This window comes from Vigna radiata, chromosome 10 (genome assembly GCF_000741045.1).
Source record: "Vigna radiata var. radiata cultivar VC1973A chromosome 10, Vradiata_ver6, whole genome shotgun sequence".
NCBI classification, from domain to species: domain Eukaryota; kingdom Viridiplantae; phylum Streptophyta; class Magnoliopsida; order Fabales; family Fabaceae; genus Vigna; species Vigna radiata.
The window spans coordinates 10,568,355-10,587,853 of NC_028360.1; the positions used below are offsets into that span (position 1 = coordinate 10,568,355).

General features: G+C 35.4%; 2 protein-coding genes across 2 annotated transcripts; one reads left to right on the forward strand and one right to left on the reverse strand.

Moving 5' to 3' along the window:
* The first annotated feature begins 363 nt into the window (after positions 1-363).
* On the forward strand, positions 364-12,426 carry LOC106776193 (ATP-dependent DNA helicase RecQ-like). The gene is made up of 13 exons (XM_014663568.2): positions 364-559; positions 869-981; positions 1,077-1,152; positions 1,265-1,407; positions 1,652-1,822; positions 2,502-2,709; positions 9,622-9,707; positions 9,867-10,098; positions 10,246-10,369; positions 10,697-11,016; positions 11,185-11,394; positions 11,614-12,006; positions 12,138-12,426. The coding sequence occupies exons 1-13, from the start codon at positions 533-535 to the stop codon at positions 12,261-12,263; spliced, it is 2,229 nt and encodes a 742-aa protein (XP_014519054.1). The 5' UTR covers positions 364-532; the 3' UTR covers positions 12,264-12,426.
* A 429-nt stretch (positions 12,427-12,855) lies between these two features.
* On the reverse strand, positions 12,856-15,901 carry LOC106776228 (calcium uniporter protein 6, mitochondrial). Its single transcript, XM_014663613.2, has 3 exons — positions 15,624-15,901; positions 14,846-15,453; positions 12,856-13,511 (listed from the first exon to the last, which is right to left on the reverse strand). Exons 2-3 carry the CDS (start codon positions 15,323-15,325, stop codon positions 13,026-13,028), a joined length of 966 nt encoding a protein of 321 aa, XP_014519099.1. The 5' UTR covers positions 15,326-15,453; positions 15,624-15,901; the 3' UTR covers positions 12,856-13,025.
* Positions 15,902-19,499: the final 3,598 nt, after the last annotated feature.

Sequence of the window (19,499 nt, forward strand, 5' to 3'; positions counted from 1 at the left end):
GACCAAACACACCACAGAGAACTTAAGGAGTCACAAATTATTTTCTACTGTTGTTTAAGTTCTGCTGTTGTTTTAGTTTGATGCATAGTAGCCAGTTCAAATGAAATGACTAATCCTGCATTGAAACAGGTTTAGGCATGATAATCAATGACCATCAGGTTGAAACACAACTAATTAGATATACGTAACAGTATTGGAAGTTTTCAGGAACACTACTTCCTATTATGTTTCATTAGTGAATGCATCAGCCCTAAACCAGTAAAGTTGTTCAACTTGGAAACTTTTTGCATAATTTATAAGACCTCTATAGAGTGGGGTGCATTTAGTAATTCTTGAAGTGCAAGAAGCAAATTCTTACCTGTATGACATGAAATATATAGCTTAGACCAGGTGAGGATCAGGCCCAAAACCATGTGTGTGACCAGTTGAATTGGCGGGAGTGTAGTATCAGTTTATTCCGATATCAATGTCAGAACTTTGTGGCTTCCGACTTTGAGACCTTACGGTGGTTTCTCTTCCTCCCCTCCCCAACATGGAGACCGTTCCCTCTGTTCTCAAGGTAATCATAATCAACGCCTTTACCTCTGCCAACCTCATTTTACCGTTTCATTAATGATGACAATGATTTGTTGTACAATGCCGTTAATCCTTTGTAAGATAACGTCAATACCCACTTTCCAGTTTTCAGTTTCGTTGGCGGGATTGAAACAAGTTTTATTTTTTTTTTTGGTGCTTTATCTAAATAATAAATAATTGAATGTGCAATGGAAATTGTGTTGGGTTGCCCTATCAGTATTGTGAATAACGTGTCAGAGGTTTTGAGGGTTTTATCATTGTTGGACGCTGATGTGTTTTCTACTGTTTTCAGAAATACTTTGGGTTTTCTAATTTTAAGCCTTATCAGAGAGAAGTTATTGAGAAAATTATTGAGAGAAGGGATTGTTTGGTAGTCATGGCTACTGGTAGTGGGAAGTCCTTGTGGTAAAGCATCATTATTCCCTTTTTTTCTCACTCATTCTGTGTTTTTTCCCTAAATTGGAGAGTTCAGAGGTGAACGTTATTTTATTTCTTAACAGCTATCAGGTACCTCCCTTGGTTGTTAAAAAGACTGGGATAGTTGTGAGCCCTCTGATATCATTGATGCAAGACCAGGTGAATTGATTGGTTCTTCTGAATGAGTCTACTTGTTTTACTTTTTTATGCTCTCAATGCCTATCTGTACATGTCAATAGTGATTCCCTAATAAGAAGAGATGGAAAAACAGGTGATGGCTTTAAAACAACGAGGTATTAGAGCTGAATATCTTGGAAGTGCTCAGAAGGATTTCACTGTGCACTCTAAAGCTGAACGTGGTCAATTTGACATTCTGTTCATGACTCCTGAGAAGGCATGCACAGTTCCTACAAGGTAATGGATTAAATACATGTCTAACATTCAGCTGGCAGATTGTGGCCGTTATTTTGAGTGCATTTCATTAAAAGTTATAACTTTTAGAAATGGAAGTGTCGTGGAGCTATTCTAGAAGTTACATGACTAGTTCACTTCTTAAGTTAATTTTCTTTTTAATTTCTGAAATTATGTCGCCAATGTTAGTCCATACCATGTCTTGTCTAATTATGATATTCTGTTCACTTGAACTTACTTTTTGCAGTTTTTGGTCCAACTTACTAAAGGCTGGAATTAGTCTTTTTGCTGTTGATGAAGCCCATTGCATATCGGAATGGGGACATGGATTTAGGGAGAAATACAAGCATTTAGACAAGTTACGTGAGGTCTTGCTTGATGTTCCTTTTGTTGGTCTAACTGCGACTGCTACTGAAAAGTAAGCATCTTTTCTTTGGCTTTTGGTGAAGCATATCATGGCTGTACTTTATAATAACTCTGATACACATGTTGTGCCTCTCTGATCCGGTATTCTGTTATCCAATTTATAGATTTCCAGAGATAGAGGACTTTTGTTAGTAAACATCACATATTGTTCTATGTTCTGATCTAGTTCTGGAAGAAGCCTATTAGGTTTCTTAAATTTTTAAAGCGCTGCTGTTTGTTGCAAAAGTAAATTACCAGGTTCTGGAGTGATTAAACCACCTCTACAGAATCGAATTTCGTTTCTGTTGACATCAGTTGTATAGGGGATGGCTGCTGAAGGTCTTGTAAGATATGTTTTCTTTAAATCTTTTCTGGTACAACAAATCCTGTAGTGTTTTGCCTACTGTGTATTTCTGGTGGTTTCTTTCTCTTTTTTCTTTTCCGTTTTACACATCTTCTCATCAAGAGGGAGGAATTTTCTTACCTGTGTTGAACGCTATCTTGACTCGTGAGCATAGGAACGGATTAAAATTAATTGATATTTCTACTTTGTAAATTAATTAATGAAACTGTGACACTTTTTCTATTTGCATTATCGTACTTCATTGTTCTATTAATTGATAGCATACTGTAGTTTTGTTTAGATTAAAGAAAAACATACAATCATGTTAATTTGTGTGCTTTATTTCCAGGGTTCGATTTGAGATCATCAGTTCCCTGAAGATGGATAACCCTTATGTTACGATTGGTTCATTTGATCGCACAAATCTTTTCTATGGTGTCAAACCATTGAACCGTGGACAATCTTTTATTGATGAGCTTGTGTGGGAAATTTCAAAAGAAGTTGCTACGGGTGGTTCAACTATAATTTATTGCACAACAATCAAAGATGTAGAGCAGGTAATGTGCTAGAAATGTTACAAATAAATCCCAAACTAGTTTTCTATCTTGTTCTTTGTTGAAGGCTTAAGATTAATACTGAAACATATATTATAGAGGGCTTAATGCACCTCCACAACTCAAGTTACATTTATAGAGAAGAAAGGATGCTAGCTACACTTTCAACTAGCTAAGACTGATTGGAACACACTCACTAACAACTAATACACATTCACATACAGCACATACACACTCAAACAGCTTATACACACTTAAACACACAATTCATAATTCTAATACTCCCTCTCAGGCTGGAACATTCAAATTGTATGTACCAAGCTTGGAACAAATGAACTTAATCTGAGGTCCTCTTATGGACTTTGTTAACATATCTGCAAGTTCGTCATTTGATCCAACAAACTCAGTACAAATTTCTTTGGACAATAGCTTTTCTCAAACAATTTCTATTTGTTTAGTCCTTTCATGGAACACTGGATTTGATGCAATGTGGAGAGCAGTTTGATTATCGCAATACATTTTCATAGTCTGAATATCACAAAAGTTAAGTTCTTGAAGGAACTGCTTTACACATATAAGTTCACATGTTAGTGATGCCATTGCCCTCTATTCAACTTCAATTGTTGATCGAGCCACTACATTATGTTTCTTACTTTTCTACTAAATAAGTTTCTTCCAAGACAAACACAATATCCAGTAGTAGATCGTCTGTCAATAAGCGAACCTGCCCAATCTGCATCACAGTATCCAAAGACTTGAAGACTTCCTTTATCTTCATATAACAACTATTGCCCGAAAGCCTTTTTGGTGTACCTTAGAATGTAAATGATAGCATTCCAATGGCCAACACATGGAGCTTGCATGAATTGACTAACCACTCCAACTACAAAAGATAGATCTAGCTTTGTAATAGTGAGATAAGTTAGTTTCCCAACCAGCCTCCTATATCTCTCCGGATCGAAGAATAACTCACCTTCTTCTTCCGTTAATTTTTGATTTGGGTCCATAGGACTATCTACTGGTCTACAACCATTCATGCTCGTTTCTTGTAAAATATCAAGGGCATACTTCCTTTGGGAGATTACAACTCCATCTTTTGACTGAGCTACTTCGATTTCTAAGAAGTATTTTAGGCTTCCAAGATCCTTGGTTTGAAAATGTCTACTCAAGTACTTCAGTTGAGATATTCCAACAATATCATTTCCTGTAATGACTATATCATCAACATATACTATTATGTAAACACATTTCCTGAGAGTTGTATGATAGTAAAAGGCTGAATGATCTGCTTCACTACGTTCAAGCCCAAATTTTTTAACAATGGAGCTGAATTTTCCAAACCAAACACGTGGTGATTGCTTTAGGCTATATAGAGATCGATTCAATTTGCAAACCATACCAGACTCCTCCTGAGCAACAAACCCAGGAGGTTGCTCCATATAAACTTCTTCCTCAAGATCTTTGTATTGAAATGGCGACTTAAGGGGTCAACATGGAGAGAAGGAGGTCTGGTAAGACAACCAGTGGTGACGCAGTGTGATTCTGACACCGGGAAAGTGGCGCTAATGAACACGTGCAGGATTGGAGAAAGGTGGCGCGTGACGACGCGTGGACTGGTGGTTCGCCGTGGTTCTATTGGGGTTAGCTAATGCTCGAAGAGGCGATCTAGATCTGCTGGTCGCCAGACTAAACTGCGGTGGCAAACAGTGGCAGATGGTGGCGGACGGCAAAGGTCAGTCGAAAATGGTTGTTGACAGTGTTTGATAATAAAAAAAAATAGAAGATGGCTGCAGATTATAGATGAATAGTAGAAAAAAAGTAAATACACCAGTCAATGGCAATTAATGCTTGATACTAGTGGACAGACTTAAAGAGTTGGGAGAGAAACTGAAATTATTATTGTTGTTCTCTTAACCCTAATACACATACTACCCTATTTAAGGGATAGTAGATCAACATAAAAAGGAAAAACAGAAGGCTCCTAAAAAGCCCACTAGAAAATACATTACATTTCAACACTTCCCCTCAAGTTGGAGCATATAGATCATATGCACCAAGCTTGGAACATCTAAATTGAATCCTAGGCCCTCTTAGAGATTTGGTCAGAATGTCTCTGAGTTGTTCATTAGAGTTGACAAACTCAGTAACAAGTTCCTTGGACAATAACTTTTCTCTAATAAAATGACAATCAATTTCTATGTGTTTTGTTCTCTCATGAAACACTGAATTGGAGACAATATGAAGGGTTGCATGGCTGATCCACACAAGTTCGCATGTAGTTAAAGCCATAGATCGGTATTCAACTTCAGCACTAGATCGAGCAACAACACTTTGTTTCTTACTTTTCCAAGATACAAGGTTCCCTCCAAGTAAAACACTACCCTGTAGTAGATCTTCGATCAATTGGACAACCAGCCCAATCTTCATCACAATATCCTTCAATTTGAGTGTTTTCCTTGTTCTCATACAACAATCCTTGTCCTGGGTGTCCTTTTACATATCTGAGAATGCGAATCACTGCAATCCAATGGTCAACATGTGGATTTTGCATAAATTGGCTCACAACTCCCACTAGATAAGAAAGATTAGGTCTTATTATTGTAAGATAAATGAGTTTTCCAACCAGCCTTCTATATCTCTCTGGGTCTGAGAAAGGTTCACCTTGATCTCTCATTAACTTTTGATTTGAGTCCATAAGACTATCAATGTGCTTGTAATTTGTCAGGCCAATTTCCTCTAAAATATCAAGAGCATATTTCCTTTGTAAAATGATGACACGCTCTTTTGATTGTGCCACTTCAATACCAAGAAAATATTTTAGACGACCCAGATCTTTAGTATGAAAGTGGTTGAACAAGTGATTCTTTAATTGAGTAATACTAGTGACGTCATTCCCCATAATAACAATATCATCAAGATACACCATGAGATAAACACATTTTTCAGGAGAAGAATGACCATAAAACACTGAGTGATCCGTCTCACATTGTTTAAATCCAAAATTTTGCACAACCCAACTAAATTTACCAAACCAAGCTCGAGGTGATTGTTTCAAGCCATAGAGGGAACAACGTAATTTACAAACTAACCCAAACTCCCCCTTAGCAACAAACCCAGGAGGTTGCTCCATGTATATCTCCTCTTCTAGATCACCATTAAGAAAGACATTTTTAATGTCCAACTGGTAAAGTGGCCACTGACGAATGACAACCATAGCAAGCATAATACGAACCGTATTGGTTTTAGCCACGGGAGAGAAGTATCCATGGTCTGGGGATCTAGTGGAGGAGGATCTGAGTCTCGAGGATCTTCAGTGTTCTGAGTTTAAGATTGTCCCCGATGATGATATGTGAGAAGAGGTGGAGGAACAATGTCATTCGCATTTTGAGTTTGAGATACAAAAGCAGGAACAACCAAGGGATCACATGATGGTAGAGGAAACATTTGTTGAACAGATGAATGATCCTCCATGGAGGACAAGAAAAAAGGTGTATCCTCAAAAAATGTGATATCAGCAGACATATAATATCTCTTGGTGAAGGGAGAATAACATTTATACCCTTTCTGAAGATGAGAGTATCCCAAGAAAACACACTTGATAGCTTTTGCAGAGAGTTTATCAAGACTTGGAGAAACAGTATGGACAAAACATGTACACCCAAATACACGTGAGGAGACATGGTATAAAGTGTTGTTTGGAAAAATGATAGAGTGAGGAATTTTATTCTATGGAGAGGAAGAAGGCATCCTATTGATTAAAAAACAGGAAGTGAGGACTGCATCACCCCAATGATGCACAAGACATGAATATTAGTACTCAACATCAGGGAATGTATAGTTTCAATGAGATGTCTATTCTTTCTCTCTGCAATACCATTTTGTTGTGGAGTGTGAGGACATGTTGACTAATGTACAATTCCTTGGGAAGATAAGAATGAAGAAAACGCGATAGAAAAATGTTCCTTAGTATTATCACTACGGAGGATTTTAATTGTCTTCCCAAATTGGTTCGTAATTTCATTAAAAAAGGACATAAATATGGACCAAAGTTCAAATCTCTCTTTCATTAAATAAACCCAAGTACATCTAGAGAATTCATCAATGAAGGTTACAAAATAATTAAAACCAAAAAAAGTAAAACGGCCTAGTCCCCAAATATCAGAGTGAATAGTTGAGAAAGGAAAATTACATTGTGTCTCAGACCTTTTAGGATAAGAAGATCTAACATGTTTTCCTAACTGACAAGACTCAATCTAAGACTTAAATGTTCTTGAGACTCGGAACCATCATCTTCAACTTGGACAAACTTGGATGGCCCAAACGATCATGCACAAGTTTTGGGGATGAAATATAACAAAGGAATTAGCAGTAAAGGTTGTAGAACAAAGGAATTAACAGTAAAGGTTGTAGAACAATTTAAGGAACGATTCAATTGACTCAAGGAGATTAAATTGTAAGGACAATGACGAATATAAAAAACGGAATTTAAATTTAGTGAAGAAGATAAGGACACTTTGCCAATTCTCTGAGATGCCACTTTGGATCCATTGGCAACGGTAATGAAACGAGAGATTTTCGGAGAGGACATGGAAGAAAATGAAGGAATGTTACCATAGATATGGTTTGAGGCACCTGAGTCAAGGATCCATGGACTGTGACCTTCCACAGATTGAGATATGTAGGTAGTTGACACATTGGACATGGAGGAGGATTGGCCAAGATAAGAAGATTTTTCAAACTTGTACCTCAAAATTTCTTGGTACTCTTCATTTGAAATTATGGATTCTAGATCATTAGATTTAGAAACATGAGAAACTTTGTCTCGATATCAATGTAAGGCATAACATTTTTCTCAAGTATGGCCTATTTTCTTACAATATGTACATTGAGGACACATACTACGACCACCACGTCCTCCTCGGTTGCTTCTTCCTCCTTTTCTTCCTTGTGGTACTACCATAGTTGATGTTTCAATACCATCAATTGAATTTCAATACCATCAGTTGAATTTTTGTCTTTAACTAATGAAGGTACATGAAGAAGTCAAGTAACTAGGCTGTCCATTGATGGGATTTGATCACCAGCTAACATTTGATCACGAATATGATCAAAATTGGAGTGTAGACTTCTTAGATCAAGACCATGTAAAACTTATTAAGCTTCTTGTTTATGCCTTCTAAAATAATCAGTCATAAAGAAATTCTTCAATTCCTCTACGGCAACACAAGTCTTTCCTATGTGAGCAACCATATCACGATTTGCTTGTTTGAGAGAAGTCACTCTTTGAGTTGCATCAAAGAGACGTTGTACGTTATTAGCAAAGATATCATGTGCTCTTTTTCAAAAGGAGGAGCACGTTTTGTATGGTCTCAAAATTTCTAAGACCTCTTATTCGACAGATTGCCATAGTACAATGCATAATTAAAAATCAAGCTTCTGTCATTGAGATTTCTCTTCATTAGGTACACTAGAAATATCTTGTTCAAGATGATTATGGTATCCTTGACCAAGAAACCATAAGTCCATTGAAGAAGACCGAGATCAATAGTTTTCCCAACTGAGTTTTGCATAAGTAATGGTAGGGGTAGTAGATAGAGAAGGTGTTCCAAAACCAGAAGCCATTCTAATGTCAAACAGAAGAGGTAAAAACTGATTTAAGTGTAGAAACTCTAGATCGAAACTACTGTCAACAAAACAGCAAAACAGCGACCATAACACACTCAGGAGACTGAGGCAAAACGACCGGCATGGTGATGTTCCGACTGGGGAAAAGCCACACGTGAAGCCCACACACTCGAGGCTAGCCGGAAAGAAGCGGCATGGCGCGTTAGGAGGAGAATAAAGCGACGACCACTAGGGATGGGTCGTGCTTGTCGAGGTGCGCTTAACCCTTGACTTGGCCAGAGAAAAAGCTGCGATGGTGGTAGCAGACGGCAGCAGACTGTGGCAATGACGGAAAGCAGCGGCAGCGGATAGCGGCAGCGGACAGCGGCAGTGGTACTTGGCTGGCTCTAGATACCAACTTAAAGAGTTGGGACAGAAACTGAATTTTTTATTATTGCTGTTCTCTTAACCCTAATACACATACTACCCTATTTAAGGGATAGTAGATCAACATAAAAAGGAAAAACAAAAGGCTCCTAAAAAGCCTACTCTAGAAAGCCCACTAGAAAATACATTACATTTCAGACAGTAATGGCTGATCAAGAAGGTAAAAAAAAGACAGAGGGGGATCGACCCCCTCTAATACCATCTTAAGATTAATACTGAAACATATATTTCTAGAGGGCTTAATGCTTCTCCGCAGCTCAAGTTACATTTATAGAGAAGAAAGGATGCTAGTTACACTTTCAACCAGCTAAGACTGGTTGGAACACACACACTAACAACTCACACACACTCACACAGCTCATACACACAATTCATAATTCTAACAGAAGGATAATGGAAGATTTTACACGACACAGAACACTTGGTAAACTATGCTGAAGGGACAGATTGCTTGATGACTCGTTAAGATTTTTTAGTTATTACAAACAATGATTAAGGTGGTGCTGTATTACATTATATGGGATATTCATTCATGATTCAAGACAAACATGAGAACTTTCAACAAATTGTGTAATAGGAAAGAATTGCAGAACACATGCCAAGTGTGCCTTCTTAGATATGGAATATATATATATATATATATATATATATATATATATATATATATTTGCATAGAATATCCAACGAGTATAATTTGTTCATGACCTTTCACTATATCTGGTTACTTCATGATGGTTTATCAAAAACTGATAGTCTATCTTTCTGTTTTACCTATTGAACTCTTATTTGCACTTTTGTTGCCTAAATTCTGTTCGTCTGCAGCCTTTTTAAAGTTTGTATCCTGATATTTATTGTTTTAAATAGGTATTCAAATCATTTACAAAAGCAGGCATTGAGGCAGGAATGTACCATGGCCAAATGAATGGAAAAGCTCGAGAGGAGTCTCATAGGTGAATGTTCTTTCTTATTTTAGAACATGAAATAAAATTTCATCTCTGGTCACTGTGAAGGTGGAGCATACTCCTTACCTCCCTCCCTCCTGTTCACTAATTTTTGAAGATGCTTCAATGTTTTCAACCTAACTAAACTGTGTTCTAATTTATTCACAGATTGTTTGTTAGAGATGAACTGCAAGTCATGGTGGCCACCATTGCCTTTGGCATGGGTATAAATAAACCTAACATTAGACAAGTGATTCACTATGGTTGCCCTAAAAGTCTAGAATCCTACTACCAGGAAAGTGGACGATGTGGTAGAGATGGTATAGCTTCTGTTTGTTGGCTTTACTACACAAGAAGTGACTTTGCAAAGGGCAACTTTTACTGTAGAGATGTAAAATCAGTATGTGTATTTATATTTATCTGAAAAAGTTTGGCTAAGGATTTATTTGTAGTTGAATGAGCATTGAAGCTGCTTACTTCTTGCATATTGTCCCCATTTAAGTTATCCCCATTCTCCTACCTAATATTTAAGTCTCCAATGTACCAGGAAAAACAAAGAAAAGCTGTTATGGAGTCATTGCTTGCAGCTAAACGCTATTGTGTGCTGACAACTTGCAGAAGAAAGTTCTTGCTTGAATACTTTGGGGAAAAATTTTCAGCTGATAGATGCGGTTTGCCTTTTACATAGATGCTTCATTATTGTCCTTGTAGAGTTAGAGCTTAAACTTAATAGCATTGTTACTTCATTCACTTTATACAATTAGGGGAATCGAGAATAGTGTGTTTAATCCTAATACCCTTGTCAAGGTGGATCATGTGTGTCATATGCTCCCTAGCTTGCTGAATAAGCTTAAATCTAGGCTCTCTAAGGGACTTACAAAATGAAACAGAAAACTGGACAAGTTGACAAAACCAATAACAATCTTTATCTTGCCTGAAACTAACCTTTTCTTATTTAGTTTACTCCAATTTCTATTTCTTTTATACTTGCTTTATAGGGAACTGTGATAATTGCAAAGTCTCAAAGAAGGAGCGAGACATGTCAACGGAAGCACCTAGTGATGAAATACTAACTTCAAACAACGTTGTTCAGCACCTAGTGATGAAATATGGAAATCATTTTCTTCAAGTTATTCAGAAACTGTCACAAGGACTAAACCTATCATTGGATGGGGAAGAAAGGGTCCCAACGGCTATTTTGAAAACTAATACAGTAACGAAAGTGTCTCCACTAACCAACAAATACAAGAAGTTGACATCAGCAAAGTTTGAAGCATGGAAAATGTGGCATAATGGTCTTTCTATTCATGATATTGCTGTATGTCATTCGTTTCTGCTGTTATTATTAAAGATCTTTGCTTCACAGTTTCATTGTATAACTTCATGACATTGTTGTATGTCATATTAGTATGTTGTTACTAAGATCCATGCCCACATGTTTCATTGGGTAACTACTTTCTCTACTGACTCCTCTCCGTAATCTCAGAACTTAGAAGTTAGATCGGCTCCTATAAGAGAACAAACTGTTGTTGAATATCTACTCAAAGCTGCCCAAAAAGGATTACCTTTTTATTGGGTTAGATTCAACAAGATGATAGGACTCACTCAAGAGATCATGTCAGAAATTCAGCTTGCTATTTCAAAAGTTGTATCTACAGAGAAGTTGAAGCCTATAAAAAATGAATTGCCAGAAGATGTGGGTTTGGATTTCCTACCTTCATGATTTGAGTACATCATGTTATTTATGCAAATAATATGGTCCAATATATTTCATTCTACTGCTTTATCTTGCATGGTGACAGCTTCATTATTTTAGGTTTACTTGTTTTTATTTCTTGAAAATTATTCGAACTTGTAGGAAAGAATTGCTTATTGCTTCGTTGAATTTGAGATTGAATAATTTTTTATGGTGCAGATAAGTTATCAGCACATCAAGACTTATTTGTCAATGCAAAACTGTGGTATATCCTTGGAAACAAATCAGTATGGAAGTAACCAAACCGGGAAAGATGATGAACTTGCACACAATGCTTCAAATTTGTCAGACTGTACTTTAGAAACATGTCCTGACAGGCAATGTGAAGATGACACTTCTGTAAAAGCTTTGGCTGAAGAACGTGACTTAGAAATGGATGAGGTACCTTCTTTACCTGTCAACGGTTCCGAGGAAGAGAAGCTTTCAAATGCCAGGGAAGGGAAATTCACAAGAAAACGACAAAGGGTCAGTGAAACGAAGGAAGTAAACTCAACTAGACTGAAGGCTACAGTGACTTCTGTTATAGAGTGGATGAAGAACCTTGATGAAGGGGTAAGTGNAGACTTGTTTATGTTTCTGACGACTTTGTATACATATATATGCATAGACTCACAGACACACATATATACGTGCTTTGCTTTGTGATTATAATTGTAGGAAAATGTGTTGTTTATTGGTTTCAGGCTACGTTGAGCAATATTTTTGAACACTTCAATGGATCCAGTGAAGATTCTGTGGTTGAACTGCTCAATTGCTTAGAGTGTGACTTTTTAATATATAGGAAAGGGAACGTGTACAGGGTTTTGTAACAGTTTATGCATCGTGTTTTGTAGGTCACGCTTGTGAAAATCTATTTCTTTGTAGTCTATTGCATTTTCTCTACAATGTTAACTGCCTAGAATAATGAACATACTAGTCATTTCATAACAGCTCCAGGTGTTTAACGGTAAATACAATTTTCGTTTTTCGGTTTATTACTCGTAGATTTCGTATTTTATCCTATATCTAACTTTGATCACTCGTTTTAATTGTTCCCATTACAATTTTGTAGTTATTCATATTAAGTCTTGGTTTCGTAAATCCGTTGGATGAATAACAAAGAGTAGAATTTGATGTATCATTAGTTTATGTAATTTTGTAAAGGAAAAGGTTTATAAAATGATTTCATATCACTTTATAAGTTTTTATTTAAATATATAACTCAAACAATAAATTTAATAAATTTAAAGATGTAGCATTAAAGCTTTAAGGATTTAGTTTCTCGGGCAAGTAGTTTGTCCAAGCACCTTTTACCACGAATTTTTGAACTAGTGACCTTTATTTTCATTCCAGACCATTTGAGACATTTATCCCAACGGTTAAAAACAGAACCGTGGAAACAAAAAACTCAACCATGAAAGATTCCTGGACTCTTACGCATTAGTCATACTCAACAGATGGAATAGAACATAATCTTCATGCATTGTTAAGAAAGCCAAAACTATAGTTAGTTTAATCTCTCCCCACCAAAGCTAAAACAAGGGGAACAAAGTTAACTATAGTATAAAGAATTGCAAATCCTCCTGAAAATGTTAATCTCTATGTAAAGCATCTTCAAGATCCAGTTCCACCCCTATGCGATTTTTTAAAACGGTACTAGCATGTAAAGGTGTTTTGCACTTGCATTGGAGCTCCTTGAATCTCTCAATGTCAAAATTATGCCTCTTGAAAAGCTTCCTCTGCCTTGAAAGAAAAAGCCTCTTCATCAAGTCTTGATATGTAGGGTCTCTTGAAGTGAACAAAAAGTATGCATAGCCTATGACCAACCCTGTGGTTGTTGTAAAAAATGCAATTGGCTCCATTACGTCCCATGAAAATTCCCAGAATGTTAGCCTGAAAAAGAGGCTCACTGTCACTAGGCCAAATCCTAGTCCAGACCAGAGGATGCGCCGCACCTGCTTATGTGCCAACACATCAATTTCCTCTTTCTTCTCCTGCAGAATCTTCAACTCCTCCCTTATAGGATCGTTCTCAGCAGTCAGTGCCAATGGAACGGCTCTGCGAACCAAATCCACCACCTGAAACACACAACATTGCCATTCAACACAAACATAATCAGTGAATTTACAAAACTTTCAACATCATGACAGAATTGAATTACATATTACTTTCTCTAATGTCATTTTCAGAACGATTTCTTGAAGTTCATTTCAGTAACAAAAATGGTGGTTGATCAGATAAAGTTTATACAAACAAACAACTGCTAAGATTCTGCAGACAGTTTGTACCAGACCAAACACACCATAGAGAACTTAAGGAGTCACAAATTTTTTTCTACTGTTGTTTAGGTTCTGCTGTGGTTTTAGTTTGATGCATAGTAGCCAGATCAAATGAAAAGACTAATCCTGCATTGAAACAAGTTTAGGCATGATAATCAATGACAAACAGCTTGAAACACAACTAATTAGCTATACGAAACACTATTGGAAGTTTTCATAAACACAATTCCCTATTATGTTTCATTAGTGAATGCATCAGCCCGAACCTTTTTGTATAACTAGCACATACAAGACTAACTAAATATTACAATTTTGCACTTGCAGAACCAATTATAATTTATAAGACCTCTACAGAGGCAGGACATGTCTATTTTGCCATTTATAATCTTCTAAGATGAAATACACGGATGTAGTAACATAATAAGTCAACAAATTTACAGGGCAAGAAGAAAAAGAAAATTAAAGTGATGGTAATATTCTGCAACTGAAAACAAGATTCCAGAATCCAGATAGGTTGGATCTGAATCGTTCATGTCATTGAGAGGATGCAATGAAACAATTTGGACCTATAGAGTTCTTGAAAGCCAATGTTCTAAATCCAGTTTGTTCTCTCTATTTCAGAAGAAAATAAAATAAACTGTAACTGACTTGATCAGTTCTACTACATGAAGCTACAATGAAAGAGAAAGCAGGCACCATAAAGCATAAAACTAAGAATTTATATTTGAATCGTTAACTGATAGATGAAAAAAATAGCTCCCATCCACCATGCAGTTAAGCCAAAGGTTGAATCATGAAATTATTTCAGGTTGAATACGAAGAGAGCTAGACATGCAGGATAAAAGGGTGGATGCTACACAAGTCACAACCCATTCAAGATTTTTCCTTTACAAATTACATGTAATATTTCCCTGTGAAAAGAGATGTGTAATACATGGGTCAGGGAGGACCCTCACACACTAAAAAGCAGGAAAAAGAAGGCAAGAATTGATATCTATTGCACCTATGGTAGGTAAGTAAATATTCTGTTAAATACTTAGATCCGGCCATGCTTTTCGTGAGCCCCACAAACACAAATTATGCTGTTATGCCAGCATAAACATAAGCAATTCAAATCAATCCAAATATCTCACCTTATCAGGATGCAAATACACTTTGTCCCGGAAGAGGAGAACAACCCCAGCCTCATCAAGAACCCTAGCAAAAGCTGCAGCCTCTTCAGGACTCCTGGCAATCCCCATGCTCTCACAGGCCTCAAGAAGCTCAGAATAGCAAATAACTTCCTTCCCTTCCATACCAAGCTTCATCTTGAGCGACTCCACATTCACCAACCTCATAAGCTTCTTGGCTTCCGAGAATGATATAAAATCTTCTCTTTCATTGCCATTGCTGACACCCCCACCCCCAGTTGAAGTTGATACACCCCTCTTTATTTGATTCAACAGAAAAGATAAAGGCGTCATCCCACCACCACCACCCCTTCTTCCACCGCACATCAAAGGAGGATCAAAAGGATGAAGCTTTTCCCTATGACCATGACTAACACTACCAATTGCAGATACCCTTTGCCTAAGAAAACCCCCACCAGCACACCAACGCCACCTACCCCACATTTTTCCAGAACCCAGATAGAAAAAAAAAATCCAAACTTTATGAGAAAAACACCAGCATCACAAAAAATCGACACTGCCCAGTAAAGTCACCACCATGAAAAATCAACAACCTTCGTCTCCCCTCTCATCTGAAACATTCAAAACATATTGCTCACTAAAACCGGTGCTCAAAAGTAGCAACTTCCAAAAGAGGACTGGCAAACAAGTATACTTTAATATAAAAAAAAAAAAAATCCTAAGAAAGAGAGAAAGAATCTTTGTGTGTGCATCTGGCAACTTTCATAAAAAAAAAAATTACCTTCAAATAGAGAGAGAAAGGAAGGAAGGAAAGACGAAGTAATTGGAGAAGGTAAGAGAAAGAAGAGGAGAAAGTAGATTACGACGGAGTTGCTACGTAGAAATACGCGTTAGGTGTGAATCGACGTCGTTGTCAACAACTTTGGGTAACGGTTATTAACGGCGAAAGGCGGAGGATAGGGTTGATGAGTCAGACAGGGAGTTGTGTGGGTCCCAGGAATTAGATTGAAATTCATGCACACGCCATACACTCGCTTCTCACTTGTCTGACTTCAATGTCTCTGTGTTGGGTCCATTGCGTGACCTTACGGTTTTAGAGGTCAGATTAATCTAACGGTGGAGGTTAAATGCTACAAGCTTCCATTTTTATGACGAAAGTGTCACTTTCATTTTTGCTTTTTCAGAGAATCAATTGGAATGAGGTTTCGGAATAGTTAGAAACTATTCCAGATTCAAAAGATTGCGTGATAAATTATATAACTTGCACATTTTTTTTAATTCATAATTTTTGTTGTTGTTTAACTTCAATAAATTTATATATAAGAATTTAAAATATTTGAAACGATTCCATCGAGATGTAAGGTTTTATTGGATACAATTAAAAAATTGTTTATTTTCTGAAAAAGTTAAATAATTTTGTATGATCTTATATTTTTAGCATTCACTTTTATTAAATATTTAGATGGAAATTTATTGGTCTAATTTAACTTAAGTAAGATTGTTATAGATGGCCTCTCTAAACAAAAGGCCTGTGTTTTTCTTTATTATGATATATATATATATATATTAGTTTATTAAAATATAATCATGTTTAATAAAGATACACAAACAAAATTTTACCCAAAAAATAAGTAAATAAAATTTTAAAATAAATTTGAAAGCCCTTTTTGAGAGTCATTTGTTAAGAGATTAAAAGATTGACTGTGATAAAATAAGTGGATTTCGAAATATATTTTTTAAGTTTGAAACACAATATTATAAGTAATTCAAACTTATTTTTCCGGACTGAACTTTAAATTAACTATATTCAATTTTACTTTAATATACGTTAAAAAAATATTTCTTATAATTAAAAGATTATATAATTATTTTACGCTGTGATTATTTGATGGTGAATATGGAAGATGAAAAGGTGGAAGACGAAGGATTAATTGAAATGGATTTTAATCATACGTATCGATTATAAAATTCTTGTAATGCATTTCATTGAACCTAAGTGATTATGGATTACATGACTTTTAACGGATTTATTATTATCTTATTATTTATTATTGTTTTTAATTATATAATTTCAAATAATTCTTTTAAATGTACATTATTTTATATTATCTTTACAACTAAAAATAATTTAATGATTTATATTTTTTATTTATTAAAATATTTTTTTAATTTATCACAAGTTTTTTAATCTTAAGTAAATCTTATTTTCCAATCTATTATCTATAAATTTCTTGAAAAAATAACAATTTAATTTTAAATTTTCTTAAATTCATCTATTTCTTTTATGAATATTTTTTTTAAGTGAACTCCCCTTAGTTCTACTTTTTATTTCTCATCAAAACAAAATATTTATATTACATTTTACCAGATCACCCATATATTTATTAAGCTTAAATCCTTCATTGGTCCGTGTGAAAATCTCAGTTCTATCCTCAAGTTTCGAACTATCTTAATTGGGTCATAATTTTTGTAAAAATACACACATTTTACCCCAAACGTTAACTGATCTCAAACAGTGTTAAGTTTAGCTAACGTAGTATGCTGACGTGTTGGCTTAATCCCTTCTTGGTCCTCGTATTTGTGTGAAAATCTCAATTCGGTCCTCAAGTTTTGAACTGTCTCAATTGGATCATAATTTTTGTAAAAATGCACACATTTTACCCCAATTGTTAATTTTATAGGTGGAGATGAACGAAGGAGAAGATGAATCGTGCCATGACTTTCGAACAGCGGCGTGATTTTGATTTTCTCTATGATTGGGTTTCTGCGTGTTTTCTCTAACAGGTGCAAGGGTGATGAAGGTTAGTGGTTGCGGTCATGGCAACGTCTTCACAGCACAGCGGTTTTGCGGCACTAAGGTTTGGCGGAGCAGCTGCGAGATGCGAAAAAGAAGGCGCAATTGCAGTTAGGCTTGCGTCTCTGGTTTGGGGGAGGTTGCGGCGAAGCTTGCGAGGAAGGAGATCGAATCACAGTTGGTGGCGGAGGATGAAGGAATCACGATTCTAGTGGCTGATACGATTCGCGTTTCTGCGATTTCTATGGAAAACTCGCGTCTAGGTTTCGCAATTGGTGGCAGCGCGAAGAAGGTTCGTGTGAGGTTGATGGGTGTGGTCGATGAGAATGCTAGCGATGGTGGCTCTATGATGGTGGATAGTGGCAATTTGAAGATTGACGGTGGCGTAGAGGCACAAGTTTTCCTACTTTCCCCAATCTGAAACCTTAATTTTAGGTGGGAAAGGGGTTGACATGTGGCAGGTCTTCATTGGTCAAATTATGAATCAGTCAAAGTTGATCAACAAGACTCTTCTAATACCGTGGCACCTCGTAATTAAAAGAACACATCAACATACCACATTGTAAAAAAATTAACGTCGTCCATAACATTTAAAGTAAAAACTTTATTAACTCAAATTTTATCAAAATATGAATCCAAATCCGCATGAATAGAGGCCTCTGAACCTGTTAAACCTTACGTAAAGAGAGATAGTTTGTTTGCATCCTCTAAACCCAAAGTATTTTATGTCATATTGATTAACAATCAGAATTTTTTTTTCTATTTTTTGAACTTATTTTGTATAAACCAGTTTTTTTAAACATCACCAGAATCAGCACATTTTTTAGAAAAAAATATGTAAGTTATATAAAATAAAATAAGAATCGAAAAAATTTAAAACTTCAGTGAAATTGTGTCAGCCGAAACAGACTTTTCAAGACCTTTCAGCCTTCCACAAACTAGTTATGGCAAAAAGACTCTTAGGTCAAATATGTAACAAATTCAACTTCTGAATCATGCAAGTGGTCCTCACTGGTCAGTTTTGTAATTAATTTATGTATCAAAATAGCTATATTTATATCTCAAATATATCAGAATTAAATGCAAAATGATGACCATGTTTTATTTTATTTATTTACATGCTTAAAATATAATTTTAGTTTCTTTATTTTATTTTTAAAAAATTACTTTTTATTTTTTATCTAAAGCTTATGAGATAACATTATTAAAATTAATTAATACAAGTATTCTTCTTTAAAGTCTGTAATTTCATTATAATTTCATTCTTAAAAATATCTAAAAAGATATATTTAAACTGTATATATCATAATAATTTCAAATAAAAATATTTGGTCTTCTATTTTATAAAGTTCAAAATTTTTGTCCAATTTCAGTTCCATTTATAATTATTTCACACATTTAATTAATTAAATTATTTAAATGTCATCATAAATATAAAATTTAATTAAATCAAATAAATTTGCATATATAAGAAATACTACACCTGTTTACTGTCAGTTAGTTTAACATTTAAAATTTTAAATTCATAAATTAGAAAAGAAAAAGAAATATTGCATACTAATTCCTAGATACTAAAATTGAATTTAGGTATGCATGTAAAAAAAAAAAAAATATGAACATGGATACATACAAGGAACGTGGACCCCGTTTTAATTTTGGACAGGGGACCGCAGAAACAGTTGTCAGATTCAGATCATGCTTACATCTTGTAATTAATATTAATTTCAAATAACTTTTTAATGGCAATGTATAAATAAATAATATTACGAAATTGAATTAATATCCAAATTAAATTCATATATTTTACTTTAGAATTAACAACAGTAAATAATTTTAAAAATTAATTAATATGTTTCTCGATAA